Raw genomic sequence first — 17,500 nt, 5'->3', positions numbered from 1 at the left:
ACGCCCCTGAAGAGACTGAAGCCTTAATCCAGCGCCTTAGACCGCTCGGCCACGCTACCTTTCAAAGCTGCTTTCCCTGAGCAGTTTCGACACCAACTTGTTTCAAGTAGCGCAACAGCTCTGGGAAATCAGTTCAATTTAGCCATGCCTAGCTGGAGCTCCTCCACAAAGAAAGAGACCTCCTTAATACCAGCTTAGGAAGCACTCCCACCTTCCTGTCAACCACAGTTCTGTCTCTATTTGAGCACACCTCAAGCCATTTAAAGTCTTCTCCTTACGGCAGCCAGCTGCGATGCATTTAAGCACCTGATTACAAGGTAACTGTTGTTTCACAAAAGAGTGAAAGTTACTGATTCCATCACAGCAGACCCCTCGTTGTTGTTGTTATTATATTCAAATCCAGTTATAGAGTATTACTACTCTAATTGTGAATCTTTACTGTTCCTGTTTCAATAGGGTGCTCTTGCTAAAACGAGCAATGGCAGAGAGAGACTTCCAGTGCAGACTTTAAGATGCTGCAATCTAGTGATAATCTTGTGATACCCCAATCTTTTTAAAGATAATCTCTGTCATTATGCAGTTGTGTCTTAACATAAAATCAAAGTTTTCCAATGCTGGACTTTTTAAAATTGATCTTACATTTTACCATATATTTGAAGTATCAAAGTTTTCAAATAACTTTTCCCAAAATTCTCTTGATTTAGTTTTTTTAAACACAGTATTACACAAACATGTATAAAACACCTTGATAGGACAATCATTGATATTAATTTTATCTTCATCCATTTTTAAAAAAACTTTTATTTTTCTATTTTCAGTTTCTTTTTCATTCTCTTCAATAGTTTTGATCCAGTGATCTGGTAATGCTAATCTTAACTTCTTGTATTGATCTTCAATTTTTTCTTTATCATCTACATCTTCTATTTCCTCCAGTGTATCTATTATTGCTTGAGTCGGTAAAAACCCAGGTTTTATTTCATATAAAATGTATTTTACTTGTCTAAAACCCACTGCATACCAGTTCTCATAAAACATTTGCTTTTTGCTTTTATTGTTCTGATTTTAAAATAGGGGTTGCTGTAAATAAAGTTTTCTCCCTTCAATCTCAGTTTGTATATTATTATAAAAGCATTTCCATGTTCTCAACAACTCTTTATAAAACTCAGGAATATTTTCTATCATGCGGTCTTTAAATGCCATCCATAAGAAATCATCTCCTATTTGTCCACATTTATTAATAAAATAACTCACTATGCTTTTCCATGGAATATTGTCTTCATTTAAAAACTTTTTTAATGTTTTAATTCTCATGCTTTTCATTCTTATCCATGGATCTATAAGTCCTAGTCCTCCCTCATCCACCTTTCCAATTATAGTGTTATATGCAATTTTAGATGGTTTATCATCCCATAAAAACTTTAAAATCATTGTTTTTATTTTCTTATAAACCCACGTAGGTAGACTAACAACACTTAAAACATACCACATCTTAGATAGAAAAAGAGAATTTAATACCAGTACTTTTCCTTTTAAAAACAATACTCTCTGTTTCCAAAAACATAATCTTTTTTCCATTTTATTTATAAGTTCATCCCAAATTATTTCTCTAGTTTTAATTTCATCATATCCCAGTGTAATGCCTAAGATCTTTATGTAATTTTTTTGTTCTTTATATTCCCAATTTCCTTGTGGAACGTCTACTTTTCCCATCTTCATATATTCAGTTTTTTCTTTATTTACTTTTGCTCCCGATCCTCGACAATATTTATCAAATATTTCCATAGCTTTTCCAACACTTTTAAAATCTTTTAAAAATAGAGTGGTATCATCAGCATACTGGAAAATTTTCTGCTCTGTTCTATTTATTTCTATTTTAAACCCTTTAATTTCCTTTTCTCCATTTATAGCTAAGCCTAATGGTTCAGCAACTAATGTGTATAATAACGCTGATAAAGGACATCCTTGTCTTATAGATCTAGAAATCTCAATGTAGTCGGTTAAAAATCCATTTATTTTAAAACAACTAAAAATATCTGTATAAAAACATTTTATCCACTTAATAAAATTCTCACCAAAGCCAAATTTCTGGATTATGTCAAATAAATAGCTATGCTCAACTCTATCAAAAGCCTTTTCTAAATCTATGCTGAATAAAAATCCTTCATCTTTTTTTTCTTTTATGTACCAGATTAAATCTCTGATGCTTGTTACTGTGTCTGCTATATCTCTACCTGTAACACCATAAGCCTGGTTAGTAGTAATAAGAGTGGGAACTACCTTTTTAAGTCTGTTTGCTAAAATCTTTGCTAATATTTTATAATCTGTATTAAGCATACTTAAAGGTCTATAACTTTGCAAATCATCTTTATCACCTTTATTTTTATAAATTATTTTAATCATTTCTTTCTTCATACTCTCACTCAACTGTCCTTTTTTAAAAATAGCAATAAAAAGATCTTTTAAAATTGTAATTAAAACATCTTTAAAAGTCTTATAAAATTCAGATGACAAACCATCTAAACCAGGGCTTTTCCCATTACTTAATTGTGTTATAGCTTCGTTTATCTCATCTTCAGTTATATCACTATCACACAGTTTTTTATCCTCTTCGCTTACTTTAACCTTTATTTGATTCAATAAAAAATCCTTATCTTCTTCATGAACTCCTTTTGCTTTAAACAAAGTTCCATAAAAATCTTTAACTGTTCTTAAAATACTTTCTTTATCTTTGACAGTTTTCTCTTTTGTTGAGACATTCTTTATCAAATCTGCTTTTTGTCGTGTTTTTTCAGAACTTTGTACTTCTTTCTCCTTCCACTGTATTTTTTATCTTACTTCTTATTCTAGCTCCCATACATTTTTCCTCTTCTAGTTTTTTCAGTTTCTCTTCTAATATCACTATTCTCCTAATATCCATATTTCCTTCTGTTATCTTTTCCATTTCATTCTCCCATTCTTTGTTTAATTGTCTTTCTTTAGCTCTTTTGGCTTTCTGCATTTTTTTTGAACATTCTATTAAAAATCTTTTGGCCTCTAATTTTACATTGTCCCACCACACACTTATTTCTTCATCATATAACTCATCATTTACACTATTGATAATAATGTTTTCCATTTCAATTTTATAAAAATCATTTTTTAAAAGCTCTGTTTTAAACACCCATACACCTGGTCCTCTTTCAACTCCACTGAAATCCATCATTACATACAGAAAATCATGGTCACTACAGCTAAAAATCTTGTAAAAAATATTTGAAATAAAAGATTCTAAATTTCTTGTACATAAAACATAGTCTAATCTGCTTTGTTTTAAAACTGTATTCACCCACTGTCTTCTTGAGTATTCTCTTTTGGCTCTATTTCTCTCTCTCCATACATCTAAATATTTATGTTTTTCAATCATGTGTTTCAGTTCTCTTCTTCCAACATCTGCTCTATACACCATATGATCATCTACATCTATCCTTTCTAAAACAGTATTAAAATCTCCTAAAACAATAACATTATTCCATCCACTCATTAAAACACTTTAACATTAAAAGTTACTCTTTCTAAGTCTTCATTTGGAGCATGTATATTACATATTGTTATTTCTTCATCCTTATTCATAATTTTAATAGTTAAAATCCTTCCATAATTATCTTTAAATAAAACATCAAATGTATATCCTATTCCCCTTCTAATTAGTATTGCCATGCCTTTTTTCTTATTTGGGTCATTATTATACAATATTTTCCCATCCCAACATTTTTTAAAATCTTTAACAATGTTTTCATTCCATCCAGTCTCTTGTATACATATAACATCACATTTTTTTGTTAAAGCAATTACATTTTCAAACTTCACTTTGGATGACAGCCCTCTTACATTAATTGAAACCAAACATAAGTTGTTCATTAAAAATATAAAAGAAAACAAGCCATCCAACCAAAAGAAAATCCAAATGAAACAAATCATCAATCATTAGTATTTTTTATGATCTAAAATCTTAGATCAGTTCTGTCAGTTTTTAGTTTTGCTTTTGCTTCCTTTCGTAATTTCTGTTTCTTAAGCACTTGCTGAATATTCAATTGTACAGTTTTTCTGCGTCTTCTGTTTATGCTGTCTATTGTTCTGTCTTTAGTCCCAATATTTATTTCTTCATTATCATCATCATCGCTTACCTCTTCCTCAATTCTGCTTTCTGTATTTTCACCTGCTGCTCCTTGTTCTTCTTCCATGTCGTGTCCATCGTCTTTCATTAGATCTTGTGCCTCAGTCTCCGCTGTATCTCCTTCATCCTCTTCACTCATGGCCTGCTCCTCTTCTTGTTCATTCAAATCATCCGGTGGTAATTCCTGTACTTCCTCTTCCTGTTCTTCATTGCTTGATTTCTCCATTTGTTTGTTCGTTTCCATAACTCCAGTCTCTTCCTCATCCGATTCACATCTGCACCACAGTATTGTCTTTTTGCAGCCTTGGCACCGTGGGGCTTTACAGTCCCGCGCAAAATGCCCCTGCTCCAGACATTCTCTACAAACAAATTGTGGGCAGTCTTTTTTTTCATGCTCAGCACTTCCACATAATCTGCATGTTTTTATCTGCTGATCATGTATGACTCTAAAATATTTTGGTCCTTCCTCTGTATCAAACTTTACATTGTAAGGAAGACTCATAACTTCTTTTGGAAATTTCACCCTGATAAACCTTGTTCCATCAGCCACAGTTGTTCCTGGATAATATCTTCTTCTCAGTGGGAGAATAGGAGAGACTCCCCAGTCCACCAGCTTTTGGATAATCTCACTATCTTGAATATAGTTGGGTAAGTTCAAAAAAGAAACCATTCTCTCAGTTGCGCAGAGTTTTGATACTTCACAAAATTGTTGGTTAATCATTAGTCCATCCATTAAGTGATCACAGTCTGTTTCATTTTCCATAGTTAGTTCATAGTCAAAATTGGATTTTTTCCTCAGTCCAAACAATTTTCCGATTCCAGTCTTATCTTCCACAGCCTTTATAATCATAGTTACAGTGATATTTTCAGGACCTTTCACAGTCATTGTCAAAGTTGTTTCTTTTTTATATTGTCGCTGAAATCTAGCTTGACTTTTCAGTTTGTTTATCATCTCATTTCTATGACTTGTTTGTTGGCTGTTTTCCAAGTGTTCAGCATTTGCTTTACCTTTAGTTTGTTGCATTTCTCCACTTCCTTCTCTACTTGTGTCTGATTTAGTTTTCCTCCTTCTTGCCACAACAGTTGCCCATGTGTCATTATCGTCGATGCCGTTGTTTGAATCTCTTGAATTGTTGTTTTCAGGAGTAGCTTTGTCCATGCTGCCATAGTCCATTTTCAGTTCCAGTTCCTTTACCAAAGTGTCCATCCTTTCAAAACGTTTTAACCCCAAACAGATAACACTGTCTGGGGTTTAACTAAAACTAAACAAAATTAATACAATTTAATTTAAGCAAAATCAAGAAAAAAACAATAAAGCAAATCAAAATGGGAGAGCCTTTCTCTCCCTACTGCCACCTCACACTTCCTTGAAAGCAATGACTCAGTCAAACTCAAGGGGGCGTTGCCAGGGTGGTATGGCCGTAAGCGAAAGAGGCTGTCAAGCGTTGGCCATTTTAAACAGGCGCAGCACCAGGGAAGGACGCAGCTCAGCTGGCATCCACACAGCATCGACAGAAACAATGCCCTTGAAGGCGAGAAAAAATAATGGCAGCGAAGCTGTGACACGGGGAAGTCTATCAGCTGCCAAATGAAGGACTTCGAAAAGCTTACAGCACCTGGCATTCCCAGGCGGTCTCCCATCCAAGTACTAACCAGGCCCGACCCTGCTTTACTTCCGAGTTCAGATGAGATCGGGCATTTCCAGGGTGGTATGGCCGTAAGCGAAAGAGGCTGTCAAGCGTTGGCTATTTAAAACAGGCGCAGCACCAGGGAAGGACGCAGCTCAGCTGGCATCGACACACCACCGACAGAAACAATGCCCTTGAAGGCGAGAAAAAATAATGGCAGCGAAGCTGTGACATGGGGAAGTCTATCAGCTGCCAAATGAAGGACTTCGAAAAGCTTACAGCACCTGGTATTCCCAGGCGGTCTCCCATCCAAGTACTAACCAGGCCCGACCCTGCTTTACTTCCGAGTTCAGATGAGATCGGGCATTTCTTTTTTTTTTTCTATATTTTATATCAAAAATTAAAAACAGTTACATTCAGGTAATAATACATTTACATTATATAAAGCCATTTGAACATATGTATTCCATTTTAAAAAGTCTTTTTCAAATACATCAATCTTGTCATTCATGTTACAATAATAGAAAAGAGTATTAAGCAGTTCAGACATTTTTCTTTGAAACAATTTACACAGACAATTTGCCATTCTTTTGTTTAACAATATTCCTTCTATTCCATATCACATTTCTTGCAACTGTTAAAATGAAGTTTATGAACCTTGTGTTTTTACCATCTGTTTCCAACCAAATAAAAATAATGTTTCCCATTCCTCATCAACAACCTCATTTTCAATCCCCATTTCATTTAGCATTCATTTAGCATTTCTTTAATTTTTAATTTTAATTTTTCCAATAAAACATTTTAACTCACTGTACCTAAAACATACCACATTTTTGATAAAAATAAGGAATTTAAAACTAAAACTTTCCCCTTTAAAAACAAACCTCTTAATTTCCAGAAATGTAATCTTTTCTCCATTCCCTTTAAAACTTCCTCCCACATTAAATTCCTTGTATCATTTTCATTTTCACCAACCCTTATACCTAAAATTTTCATATTAACTTTCTCCTTTTTAAATTGTATTTTTTCTGGTAAAACATTTATTTTTCCCATTCTCATGTATTTAGTTTTTTCCTTATTAATTTTTGCTCCTGTTCCTTTACAATATCTGTTTAAAATTTCCGCTGCTTTTTCAATACTTTTAATATCTTTTACTATTAAAGTGGTATCATCAGCATACTGAAATATTTTGTGTTCTAAGTCTGTTCCTTTTATACATAATCCTCGTATTTGCGTTTCATTATCAATTGCTAATCCCAATGTTTCAGATACAAGTCTGTATAATAGTGCTGACATTGGACATCCTTGTCTTATTGATCTTGTAATTTTAAAATCTTTAGTTAAAAAACCATTTACTTTTATACAGCTTGTTATATCTGCATATAAACATTTTATCCATTGTAAGTATCTTTCTCCAAAACCAAATCTCTCCATTACATCCATCATATATTTGTGTTCCACTCTATCAAAAGCTTTTTCTAAATCGACACTAATTATATATCCTGTTTCTTTTTCCTCTCTCATATACCATATTATATCTCTTATATTGTTTATGACATCAGTTATGTCTCTTTTTAGAACTGCATATGCTTGATTTGTTTTAATTATGTTAGGTACAACTACTTTCAATCTATTAGCTAAAACCTTTGCTAAAATTTTATAGTCCGTGTTCAGCATGCTTAAGGGTTGATAATTTTTTAAGTCTCCCTTGTCTCCATTTCTTTTATAAATCATTTTCACCATTCCTTTCTTCATACTATTAGTTAACTCTCCTTTTTCATAAATATCACTGTATATTTCATTTAAAATAGGAATTAAAACATTTTTAAAAACTTTATAAAACTCAACTGGTAGTCCATCTATTCCTGGACTTTTCCCATTTCTCGACTGATCAATAGCTGTTTCTATTTCTAAATCTGTTATCTCACTCTCACACATTTCCTTGTCCTCTTTATTTAATTTTGCTGTTATTTTTTCTAATAAAAAATGTTCATCATTTAAATTAACTCCATTTTCTGTAAATAATTCCTTATAAAATCGTCTAGTTTTATTTAAAATTCCCTCTTTGTCTTCTACAGTTTTCCCATCTTGTGTTTTTATACATTTTATTATAGCTGCTCTCTGTCTTGTTTTTTCTAATTCATAAAAGTATTTTGTACTTCTTACTCCTTCTACAATGTCTTTAGCTCTGCTTCTAATAATTACTCCTTTACACTTTTCTTCTTCAATTTTCTTCAGCTTTTCCTGTAATTCAATTATTTTGTCAACATTTATCCCATTTACTTTACTCATTTCTTCATTCCATTCTTTTCTAATTTTATTTTCTTTGAATTTTTTGGCCTTTTGTATTTTTTCTGATATATTTATTGAGTATTCTTTTATTCTATTTTTCAGATTATCCCACCATAAACCTGTTTCTGTTTCAAACATTTCATCATTTACACTATTAATTATTATATTTTCTATATCCATTTTATAACTTTCTATTTTTAACAGCTCAGTGTTGAGTATCCACACTCCTGGTCCTTTTTCAATCTTATTAAAATTCATTGTTATCCATAAAAAATCATGATCACTTTCACTATAGGTTTTATATAAAATTGTGTTAACATATTGTACTACTTTTTTCTTACATAAAAACAAGTCAATTCTACTTTGCTTTAAAATCCTATTTGCAATTTCTCTTCTTGAATACTCTCTTTTCATACCATTTCGCTCTCTCCATACGTCTACCAAATCACATTTTCTCATTAAATTTTGTAGTTCATTCCTCCCTCTGTCTGTTCTAAAATTCATTGAGTCATCTATATCTATTCTTTGCATGGCAATATTAAAATCTCCTAAAATAAATATGTTTTCATTCTTTTCTATTAGTTTATCTATTTCCTTATAAAAGTTATATTTGTCCTTTTCCTCATTTGGTGCATGTATGTTGCATACTCTAAAACTTTTCCCACCATACAGAACTTTTACAATTATTATTCTTCCATTTGTGTCTTTATAGTCTAATTCTACTTTCTCAAAAATCCCTCTTTTTATTAAAATTGCTACTCCTCTATTCTTTTCTATATTTCCATTACTAAATATTTCACCATTCCATAATTTTCTCATTTCATTTTTAATCTCATTTTCCCACTTTGTCTCTTGTAAACATAATATATCACACTTTTTTGTCAAACACGTTAATCTTTCAAACTTTTCATATTTGGACAATCCTCTTACATTCAATGATACCACACATACATTACTCATTAGTATAATTATTGGATAAACCAATAACCACCATTCATTCTGAGTCACTGTCACTTAAACAAATGTTTCTTGCATCTCCTTTTTCAAATTTTTTCATTTCCATTCTTTCTTTAATCTCTTCTCTTCTTATTTTCTGCCGTTGTAGAACCATTTCAATGTTTAGGCCACTTTTAGATCTTGATTTTAAATCTTTTATCTTTTTTCCTTTTTCTTTTTTTTCCAGTCCATAATTCCCCCTTTCAAAATCCATTGCTCTTACCTCATTTATTGCTCTTATTTCATTGTCCTCAGTCCTTGTTTTCTCCTGTCTCTCTTCATTGTTCAGTTCTATAGTGTCCTCATCATTTTGTTCCTCAGCAAATTGTCTATTATTTGGTTCTCCTTCTTCCTTGTTTGCTCCTTCTCCCAGTTCCATTTCTTTATCCTCTTGCTCATTTCTGTCCTCTTCTGTATTGTTTTCTTCTCCTGTTTTGTCCTCCTTCCATTCTGTTGCAGTATTTTCAAGTGACGCTTGTGTTTCCATCCTTTCAACTTCCTCCTCTTTGTTGCAGTTACATCTTGTTGATGCCCTCTCGCAGCCCTGGCACTGCGGAACTTCGCAGTCCCGCACATAATGCCCCTGCTGAAGACATCTCCTGCACGTGAAATTTGGGCAGTCTTTCTTTTCATGCTCTGTACTTGAGCAAAGTCTGCACATTTTCAGTTGATTGTCATGTATCACTCTGAAATACTGCATCCCTTCTTCCGTCATGAAGCCAACATTGTATGGTAAAGATTTAACTTCTTTGGGAAACATTACCTTCACAAATCGTGTTCCGTCTGCAACCATTGCTCCCGGATGATATTTCCTTCTTATTGGCAGTATAGGAGTTACTCCCCAATTACTCACTTTCTGTTGTATCTCCTCATCCTGTATATAACTGGGCAAGTTCAGGAAAGATACCATTTTTTCTGTTGCACACAGCTTTTTCACTTCACATTCTTCTCCATTAATCATCAGTCCGTTAATCAATATCTCACATTCTTTTTCACTTTCCATTGTCAGTTCAAATTCATTGTTGTTTTTCCTTCTCAGTCCAATTAATTTGCCAATCCCCACTTTGTCTTCAACTGCTTTGATTATGTTGTTTATAGTTGAGTTTTCAACATCCTTTATCATCATTGTCAGTGTGGCTTCCTTCTTATATTCTCTTTGATATCTTGCTTGCTTCTTTAGTTTGTTCAGCATTTGTTGTTTTTGACTTAAAGCATTCATTTGTCCTTCAGTATTCTTTTCACTTTCAATACTTGCAATTGATTGTAGATTACCTTTCTTTTCTTGACCACCTCCTTTCCCTTCTTTTTTCTTTGAGACAACTGTTGCCCATGTCTCATTGCTGTTTTCTCCGGCATCTTCATTTCGTGTCCTTTCAAGCATGTTTGTAGCATTTCCTTGTTCACTGTTCCTTTTTCTATTTGTGTCCTGTCCATTCTCTTTCTCCGTAGTGTCCATTTTGTTGTTTTCTAACCCCAAAACAGTGTTACTGTTTGGGGTTAGTTAAAAATAATCTTTAACTGAAAAAACAATTAAAGTAAACTTTGTAATGCAAAAACTAAAAATAAAAAACAAAACTGCCAAAATGGAAGAGCCTCTCTCTTCCTTCTGCCACCTCACACTTCCTGCAGTGCACCAACTCTAACTCACACTAGAGGGCGTGTCCAGGGTGGTATGGCCGTAAGGGAAAGAGGCCGTCCAGAGTTGGCCATTTAAAACAGGCGCAGCACCAGGGAACGAGCGCAGCTCAGCTGGCATCGACACAGCACCGACAGAAACAATGCCCTTGAAGGCGAGAAAAAATCATGGCAGCGAAGCTGTGACACGGGGAAGTCTATCAGCTGCCAAATGAAGGACTTTCGAAAAGCTTACAGCACCTGGTATTCCCAGGCGGTCTCCCATCCAAGTACTAACCAGGCCCGACCCTGCTTTACTTCCGAGTTCAGATGAGATCGGGCATTTCCAGGGTGGTATGGCCGTAAGCGAAAGAGGCCGTCCAGAGTTGGCCATTTAAAACAGGCGCAGCACCAGGGAACGAGCGCAGCTCAGCTGGCATCGACACAGCACCGACAGAAACAATGCCCTTGAAGGCGAGAAAAAATCATGGCAGCGAAGCTGTGACACGGGGAAGTCTATCAGCTGCCAAATGAAGGACTTTCGAAAAGCTTACAGCACCTGGTATTCCCAGGCGGTCTCCCATCCAAGTACTAACCAGGCCCGACCCTGCTTTACTTCCGAGTTCAGATGAGATCGGGCATTTCCAGGGTGGTATGGCCGTAAGGGAAAGAGGCCGTCCAGAGTTGGCCATTTAAAACAGGCGCAGCACCAGGGAACGAGCGCAGCTCAGCTGGCATCGACACAGCACCGACAGAAACAATGCCCTTGAAGGCGAGAAAAAATCATGGCAGCGAAGCTGTGGCACGGGGAAGTCTATCAGCTGCCAAATGAAGGACTTTCGAAAAGCTTACAGCACCTGGTATTCCCAGGCGGTCTCCCATCCAAGTACTAACCAGGCCCGACCCTGCTTTACTTCCGAGTTCAGATGAGATCGGGCATTTCCAGGGTGGTATGGCCGTAAGGGTAAGAGGCCGTCCAGAGTTGGCCATTTAAAACAGGCGCAGCACCAGGGAACGAGCGCAGCTCAGCTGGCATCGACACAGCACCGACAGAAACAATGCCCTTGAAGGCGAGAAAAAATCATGGCAGCGAAGCTGTGGCACGGGGAAGTCTATCAGCTGCCAAATGAAGGACTTTCGAAAAGCTTACAGCACCTGGTATTCCCAGGCGGTCTCCCATCCAAGTACTAACCAGGCCCGACCCTGCTTTACTTCCGAGTTCAGCTGAGATCGGGCATTTCCAGGGTGGTATGGCCGTAAGCGAAAGAGGCTGTCAAGCGTTGGCTATTTAAATCAGCTGCCAAATGAAGCACTTCGAAAAGCTTACAGCGCCTGGTATTCCCAGGCGGTCTCCCATCCAAGTACTAACCAGGCCCGACCCTGCTTTACTTCCGAGTTCAGATGAGATCGGGCATTTCCAGGGTGGTATGGCCGTAAGCGAAAGAGGCTGTCAAGCGTTGGCTATTTAAATCAGCTGCCAAATGAAGCACTTCGAAAAGCTTACAGCACCTGGTATTCCCAGGCGGTCTCCCATCCAAGTACTAACCAGGCCCGACCCTGCTTCCGAGTTCAGATGAGATCGGGCATTTCCAGGGTGGTATGGCCGTAAGCGAAAGAGGCTGTCAAGCGTTGGCTATTTAAATCAGCTGCCAAATGAAGCACTTCGAAAAGCTTACAGCACCTGGTATTCCCAGGCGGTCTCCCATCCAAGTACTAACCAGGCCCGACCCTGCTTCCGAGTTCAGATGAGATCGGGCATTTCCAGGGTGGTATGGCCGTAAGCGAAAGAGGCTGTCAAGCGTTGGCTATTTAAATCAGCTGCCAAATGAAGCACTTCGAAAAGCTTACAGCACCTGGTATTCCCAGGCGGTCTCCCATCCAAGTACTAACCAGGCCCGACCCTGCTTTACTTCCGAGTTCAGATGAGATCGGGCATTTCCAGGGTGGTATGGCCGTAAGCGAAAGAGGCTGTCAAGCGTTGGCTATTTAAATCAGCTGCCAAATGAAGCCCTTCGAAAAGCTTACAGCGCCTGGTATTCCCAGGCGGTCTGCCATCCAAGTACTAACCAGGCCCGACCCTGCTTTACTTCCGAGTTCAGATGACATCGGGCATTTCCAGGGTGGTATGGCCGTAAGCGAAAGAGGCTGTCAAGCGTTGGCTATTTAAATCAGCTGCCAAATGAAGCACTTCGAAAAGCTTACAGCAACTGGTATTCCCAGGCGGTCTCCCATCCAAGTACTAACCAGGCCCGACCCTGCTTTACTTCCGAGTTCAGATGAGATCGGGCATTTCCAGGGTGGTATGGCCGTAAGCGAAAGAGGCTGTCAAGCGTTGGCTATTTAAATCAGCTGCCAAATGAAGCACTTCGAAAAGCTTACAGCACCTGGTATTCCCAGGCGGTCTCCCATCCAAGTACTAACCAGCCCCGACCCTGCTTTACTTCCGAGTTCAGATGAGATCGGGCATTTCCAGGGTGGTATGGCCGTAAGCGAAAGAGGCTGTCAAGCGTTGGCTATTTAAATCAGCTGCCAAATGAAGCACTTCGAAAAGCTTACAGCACCTGGTATTCCCAGGCGGTCTCCCATCCAAGTACTAACCAGGCCCGACCCTGCTTTACTTCCGAGTTCAGATGAGATCGGGCATTTCCAGGGTGGTATGGCCGTAAGTGAAAGAGGCTGTCAAGCGTTGGCTATTTAAATCAGCTGCCAAATGAAGCACTTCGAAAAGCTTACAGCACCTGGTATTCCCAGGCGGTCTCCCATCCAAGTACTAACCAGGCCCGACCCTGCTTTACTTCCGAGTTCAGATGACATCGGGCATTTCCAGGGTGGTATGGCCGTAAGCGAAAGAGGCTGTCAAGCGTTGGCTATTTAAATCAGCTGCCAAATGAAGCACTTCGAAAAGCTTACAGCGCCTGGTATTCCCAGGCGGTCTCCCATCCAAGTACTAACCAGGCACGACCCTGCTTTACTTCCGAGTTCAGATGAGATCGGGCATTTCCAGGGTGGTATGGCCGTAAGCGAAAGAGGCTGTCAAGCGTTGGCTATTTAAATCAGCTGCCAAATGAAGCACTTCGAAAAGCTTACAGCACCTGGTATTCCCAGGCGGTCTCCCATCCAAGTACTAACCAGGCCCGACCCTGCTTTACTTCCGAGTTCAGATGAGATCGGGCATTTCTTTTTTTTTTTTTTTTTTCTTTTTTTCTTTTTTTTTTTTATTAGAAAAATATTTCAATTTTTACAATACATACATTTAAAAACATTTAAAACATCAGTTCAGAAGCATATTAAAATATCATTTACAAACATTTCTTAAGACATTATGTTGGTATTAAAACAGGAAAACAACAAGCATAATCATTCTGGCAAATCTATTTTCAAACCATCTAGTGTGTACATAATATAAGGAGTATTCAACATAAACGTTTTGTAAAATTCAGTCTCTTTTTCTTCCATTCTAAAATATTGTTCCACAGTTTTAATATAGTTTTCCAGTTTTTTTTTATACATTTTCCATAACTCTATTTTAGCATTTTTATTTTTAACAATGTTTCTCCTTTCCCAAATTACAGTTCTTGCAACTGATAAAAACAAATTTGCAATTCTTGTCTTACTTCCATTAAAACCAAATAAAAATATTTTATACCATTCTGTCTCCTCTTCAATCTGCTCTGTTTCACTTGCCATCATTTGTTTCATCATTTCTTTTAACTTTGCCATAAATGTATTTAATTCAACACATTTTAAAAACAAATGCATAATACCTTCATTTTCCAGTCCACATATTTTGCATAATGCATTCTCACTGCTTCCGATTTGTGCCAGTTTTGTTTCAGTGAAAATAACATTATGTCTGATAAAATAATCCAACATTTCAATTTTTGCATCTAAATATTTCCATTTTAAATTCTTCCAGATTCCCTCTTCATCTATTTCCACAAAGATTTTTTTCCAAAATTGTTCTGAAACTGGTCTTTTATGCACTTTGTTTCTGAAACAAATGTAGAAATTTTTGAGAACACATTCTTGAAAATCCTTCTCCTTTTCCTTTAAAAACACTTTTACATTATCATTGCTTTCATTATTTTGTTCAATTTTTACTATCCATTCTTTAGGTAATGCACTTTTCACTATTTCAAATTGTTTTACCAGAGTTTCTCTTTTGATATCTTTCCCAATCCCATCCATGGCATCCACAATTACTTGGCTTGGTAAAAACCCTTCTATAATCTCATATAAAACATCCTTAACCTGACATACACCTGCTTCCAACCAATATTTAAAATATACTTCTTTCTCTTGTGTTAAAATATTAGCATTTAAAAACAAAGGTTGATTTAATAACATGTTCCTCCCTTCAGGTTTAAAATCAACGTGATTTAAAAACTCACTCCATGCCTGTAAAACTTCTCTATAAAATTCAGGAATCCCAGTTATCATGCTTTGTTTCAGTTTCATCCATAAAATATCATCATTCATATTAAAACCCCCACATTTGTTAAGATAAAACCTCATTACATGTTTCCATTCGGCTTTAAATTTTTTATTTAAATACTTTTTTATTACTTTGACTCTCATGCTTTTCTTTCTTGTCTCTGGGTCTAACAAACCTAACCCCCCATCATCGGTTGCTCCAATTAATACATTATATGCAATTCTTGGTGGTTTTCCTTCCCAGATAAAACTCAATAAACATTGTTTTATTCTCTGCTCATGCCAGTGATCCATAGGGGTAACTCCTAACACATACCACATTTTTGACAACATCAACGTATTTATGATTAAAACTTTACCTTTCAGATTGACTCTTCTTTGTTTCCACCATTCTAATCTCCTTTCCATTCCTCCGATAATTTCATCCCACATTATCTCCTTATCTCTTTTCCCATTTTCTCCAAAGGTTATCCCTAAAATCTTTATTTCTTTCTGGTCTTTAAATTTAAAAACATCCGGTAGAATACATGCATTGCCTAATCTCATGACTACAGTTTTTTCCATGTTTACTTTAGCACCTGATCCATTACAATATCTTTCAATGATTTTCATTGCATTTATCACACTTTGCATATCTTTTAAAATCAGTGTAGTATCGTCTGCATATTGATAAATTTTCTGTTCTTCTTCTGTTTCTACAATTTTAATTCCATGTATTTCTTTATCTCTTATTATAGCTGATCCTAGAGCTTCAGTCACTAGACTGTACAGCTGTGCAGAGAGTGGACATCCCTGTTTTATGGATCGTGTTACATTAAAACAGTCTGTAATAAAACCGTTAACTTTAATACGACTAATAGCTCCGTTGTATAAACACTTGATCCATCTTAAAAAATTATTCCCAAAACCAACCTTATTTAAAACCTCAAATAGAAAATTGTGTTCAACTCTGTCAAATGCTGTCTCGAAATCTACACTTATTACATATCCATTTTTTCTCTTTTCTTTCATGTATTGTATTACATCTCTTATACTGCTAATTATGTCTGTGATATCTTTCCCTTTTACGCCATATGCCTGACTAGTTTTGATAATATCGGGTAAGACCTTTTTAAGTCTATTTGCTAATACCTTGGCTAAAATCTTAAAATCTGTGTTTAGCATTGTTAGGGGTCTAAAATTCCTCAAATCATTTTTCTCACCTTTTTTCTTATATATCAGTTTCACTAAACCAACTCTCATTAAATGCGTTGTTTCTTGTTTTTTAAAAACTTCATCAAAAATTTCCTTTAAAATTGGTGCTAAAACATCCTTAAAAACTTTGTAAAACTCAGATACTAATCCATCTAATCCTGGACTTTTCCCATTACTTAATTGCATAATAGATTCCTTTATTTCTTCTATTTGTATTTCCTCATCACACATCTTTTTATCATCCTCTGTTACCTTTCCCTCAATTTGATCCAATAAATTTTTTTCTTCTTTTTCATTTATTTCACCTTTTTTAAAAAGGCTTTCATAAAAATCTCTAACTTCCTTTAAAATATCCTGTGTTTCTTTTATTTTTTCTCCATTTTCTTTTTTTAATTCTCTTATAATTTCTCCGTTACCCTTACTTTTCTCTAAATTGAAAAAGAATTTTGTACATTTCTCTCCATCCACAATACATTTGGCTCTGCTTCTGATCATCGCACCTCTACATTTTCTTTCTTCTATGTTTCGTAATTCCTCCTCCAGAAACAGTATTCTCTCTATATCTACCTTTTCTTGATTTAAACTGTCATTTAATTCCTTTCTAACCTCTACTTCTTTATGTGCTTTTGCTTTTTGTATTGATTTACTCATTTTAATCGTATACTTTTTAATTTCATATTTTGTGTTATCCCACCATATTCTTTTATCTTCATGATACATCTCATTTTGTATTTCAGTATTTATTAAGTCCACTATTGCCTTTCTATAAGGTTCTCCTTTTAAAATTTCTGTATTTAAAATCCATATCCCTTTTCCTCTTTTAGTTTCATTAAAATCAATCTTCATTAATAAAAACTTGTGGTCGCTTAGCGTTGTTTCTTTAAAATAAACACTCTGTATAAAATCACCCAGTTTTTCCTTGCATAAAATAAAATCAATCCTACTTTGCTTTAAGTTACCATCTACTAACTGTCTTCTTGAATATTCTCTTTTTCCTTCATTCCTTACTCTCCATATGTCCACTACTTTGTGCTCTGCCATTAGTTTCTGCAACTCTTTTCTCCCAGTGTCATTCCTAAAAACCATGCCATCCGCTAAATCAATTCTATTAAAAACCGTGTTAAAATCTCCTATTAAAATAGTTTCGCCCCATAAAATCATAAGATCATTTATTCTGTTAAAAAAGTCC

The 17,500-nt window shown here is 35.7% G+C and overlaps 3 protein-coding genes and 16 non-coding genes across 19 annotated transcripts in view; 1 reads left to right on the top strand and 18 right to left on the bottom strand.

Moving 5' to 3' along the window:
• The window catches only part of trnal-aag (transfer RNA leucine (anticodon AAG)), an 82-nt gene extending 23 nt beyond the window's left edge, over positions 1 to 59 (bottom strand). The window contains exon 1 of the tRNA in view: positions 1 to 59. This exon is cut by the window's left edge and continues 23 nt beyond it. This is a non-coding gene — a tRNA (tRNA-Leu).
• Positions 1 to 4,397, bottom strand: part of LOC137491415 (uncharacterized) — an 11,740-nt gene extending 7,343 nt beyond the window's left edge. Inside the window, exon 1 of the mRNA XM_073949083.1 lies at positions 4,196 to 4,397. Coding sequence (XP_073805184.1) covers positions 4,196 to 4,397 — 202 coding nt within the window. The remainder of the gene's footprint in view (positions 1 to 4,195) is intronic.
• LOC101887036 (uncharacterized) overlaps positions 1 to 17,500 on the top strand; it is a 491,406-nt gene that overhangs the window by 81,005 nt on the left and 392,901 nt on the right. The window lies entirely within an intron of this gene.
• Positions 1 to 17,500, bottom strand: part of LOC137491272 (uncharacterized) — a 94,650-nt gene that overhangs the window by 19,589 nt on the left and 57,561 nt on the right. The gene's annotated exons all lie outside the window — the stretch shown is intronic.
• Positions 5,758 to 5,876, bottom strand: LOC137493480 (5S ribosomal RNA). Its single transcript, XR_011013452.1, has one exon. It is a non-coding gene; the product is annotated as a 5S ribosomal RNA (ribosomal RNA).
• Positions 10,933 to 11,051, bottom strand: LOC137493755 (5S ribosomal RNA). The gene has a single exon (XR_011013730.1). It is a non-coding gene; the product is annotated as a 5S ribosomal RNA (ribosomal RNA).
• On the bottom strand, positions 11,231 to 11,349 carry LOC137493735 (5S ribosomal RNA). The gene has a single exon (XR_011013710.1). It is a non-coding gene; the product is annotated as a 5S ribosomal RNA (ribosomal RNA).
• Positions 11,529 to 11,647, bottom strand: LOC137493736 (5S ribosomal RNA). The gene has a single exon (XR_011013711.1). It is a non-coding gene; the product is annotated as a 5S ribosomal RNA (ribosomal RNA).
• On the bottom strand, positions 11,827 to 11,945 carry LOC137493821 (5S ribosomal RNA). The gene has a single exon (XR_011013795.1). It is a non-coding gene; the product is annotated as a 5S ribosomal RNA (ribosomal RNA).
• Positions 12,004 to 12,122, bottom strand: LOC137493522 (5S ribosomal RNA). The gene has a single exon (XR_011013494.1). It is a non-coding gene; the product is annotated as a 5S ribosomal RNA (ribosomal RNA).
• LOC137494132 (5S ribosomal RNA) lies at positions 12,181 to 12,294 on the bottom strand. Its single transcript, XR_011014107.1, has one exon. It is a non-coding gene; the product is annotated as a 5S ribosomal RNA (ribosomal RNA).
• LOC137494133 (5S ribosomal RNA) lies at positions 12,353 to 12,466 on the bottom strand. The gene has a single exon (XR_011014108.1). It is a non-coding gene; the product is annotated as a 5S ribosomal RNA (ribosomal RNA).
• On the bottom strand, positions 12,525 to 12,643 carry LOC137493869 (5S ribosomal RNA). Its single transcript, XR_011013844.1, has one exon. It is a non-coding gene; the product is annotated as a 5S ribosomal RNA (ribosomal RNA).
• Positions 12,702 to 12,820, bottom strand: LOC137494124 (5S ribosomal RNA). Its single transcript, XR_011014099.1, has one exon. It is a non-coding gene; the product is annotated as a 5S ribosomal RNA (ribosomal RNA).
• LOC137493931 (5S ribosomal RNA) lies at positions 12,879 to 12,997 on the bottom strand. Its single transcript, XR_011013906.1, has one exon. It is a non-coding gene; the product is annotated as a 5S ribosomal RNA (ribosomal RNA).
• LOC137493960 (5S ribosomal RNA) lies at positions 13,056 to 13,174 on the bottom strand. The gene has a single exon (XR_011013935.1). It is a non-coding gene; the product is annotated as a 5S ribosomal RNA (ribosomal RNA).
• Positions 13,233 to 13,351, bottom strand: LOC137493612 (5S ribosomal RNA). Its single transcript, XR_011013587.1, has one exon. It is a non-coding gene; the product is annotated as a 5S ribosomal RNA (ribosomal RNA).
• Positions 13,410 to 13,528, bottom strand: LOC137493990 (5S ribosomal RNA). Its single transcript, XR_011013965.1, has one exon. It is a non-coding gene; the product is annotated as a 5S ribosomal RNA (ribosomal RNA).
• On the bottom strand, positions 13,587 to 13,705 carry LOC137494011 (5S ribosomal RNA). The gene has a single exon (XR_011013986.1). It is a non-coding gene; the product is annotated as a 5S ribosomal RNA (ribosomal RNA).

Source organism: Danio rerio, chromosome 4 (genome assembly GCF_049306965.1).
Source record: "Danio rerio strain Tuebingen ecotype United States chromosome 4, GRCz12tu, whole genome shotgun sequence".
NCBI lineage: Eukaryota > Metazoa > Chordata > Actinopteri > Cypriniformes > Danionidae > Danio > Danio rerio.
The sequence above is the reverse complement of the archived record's forward strand: the minus strand, read 5'-3'. Positions and strand labels throughout refer to the sequence as shown.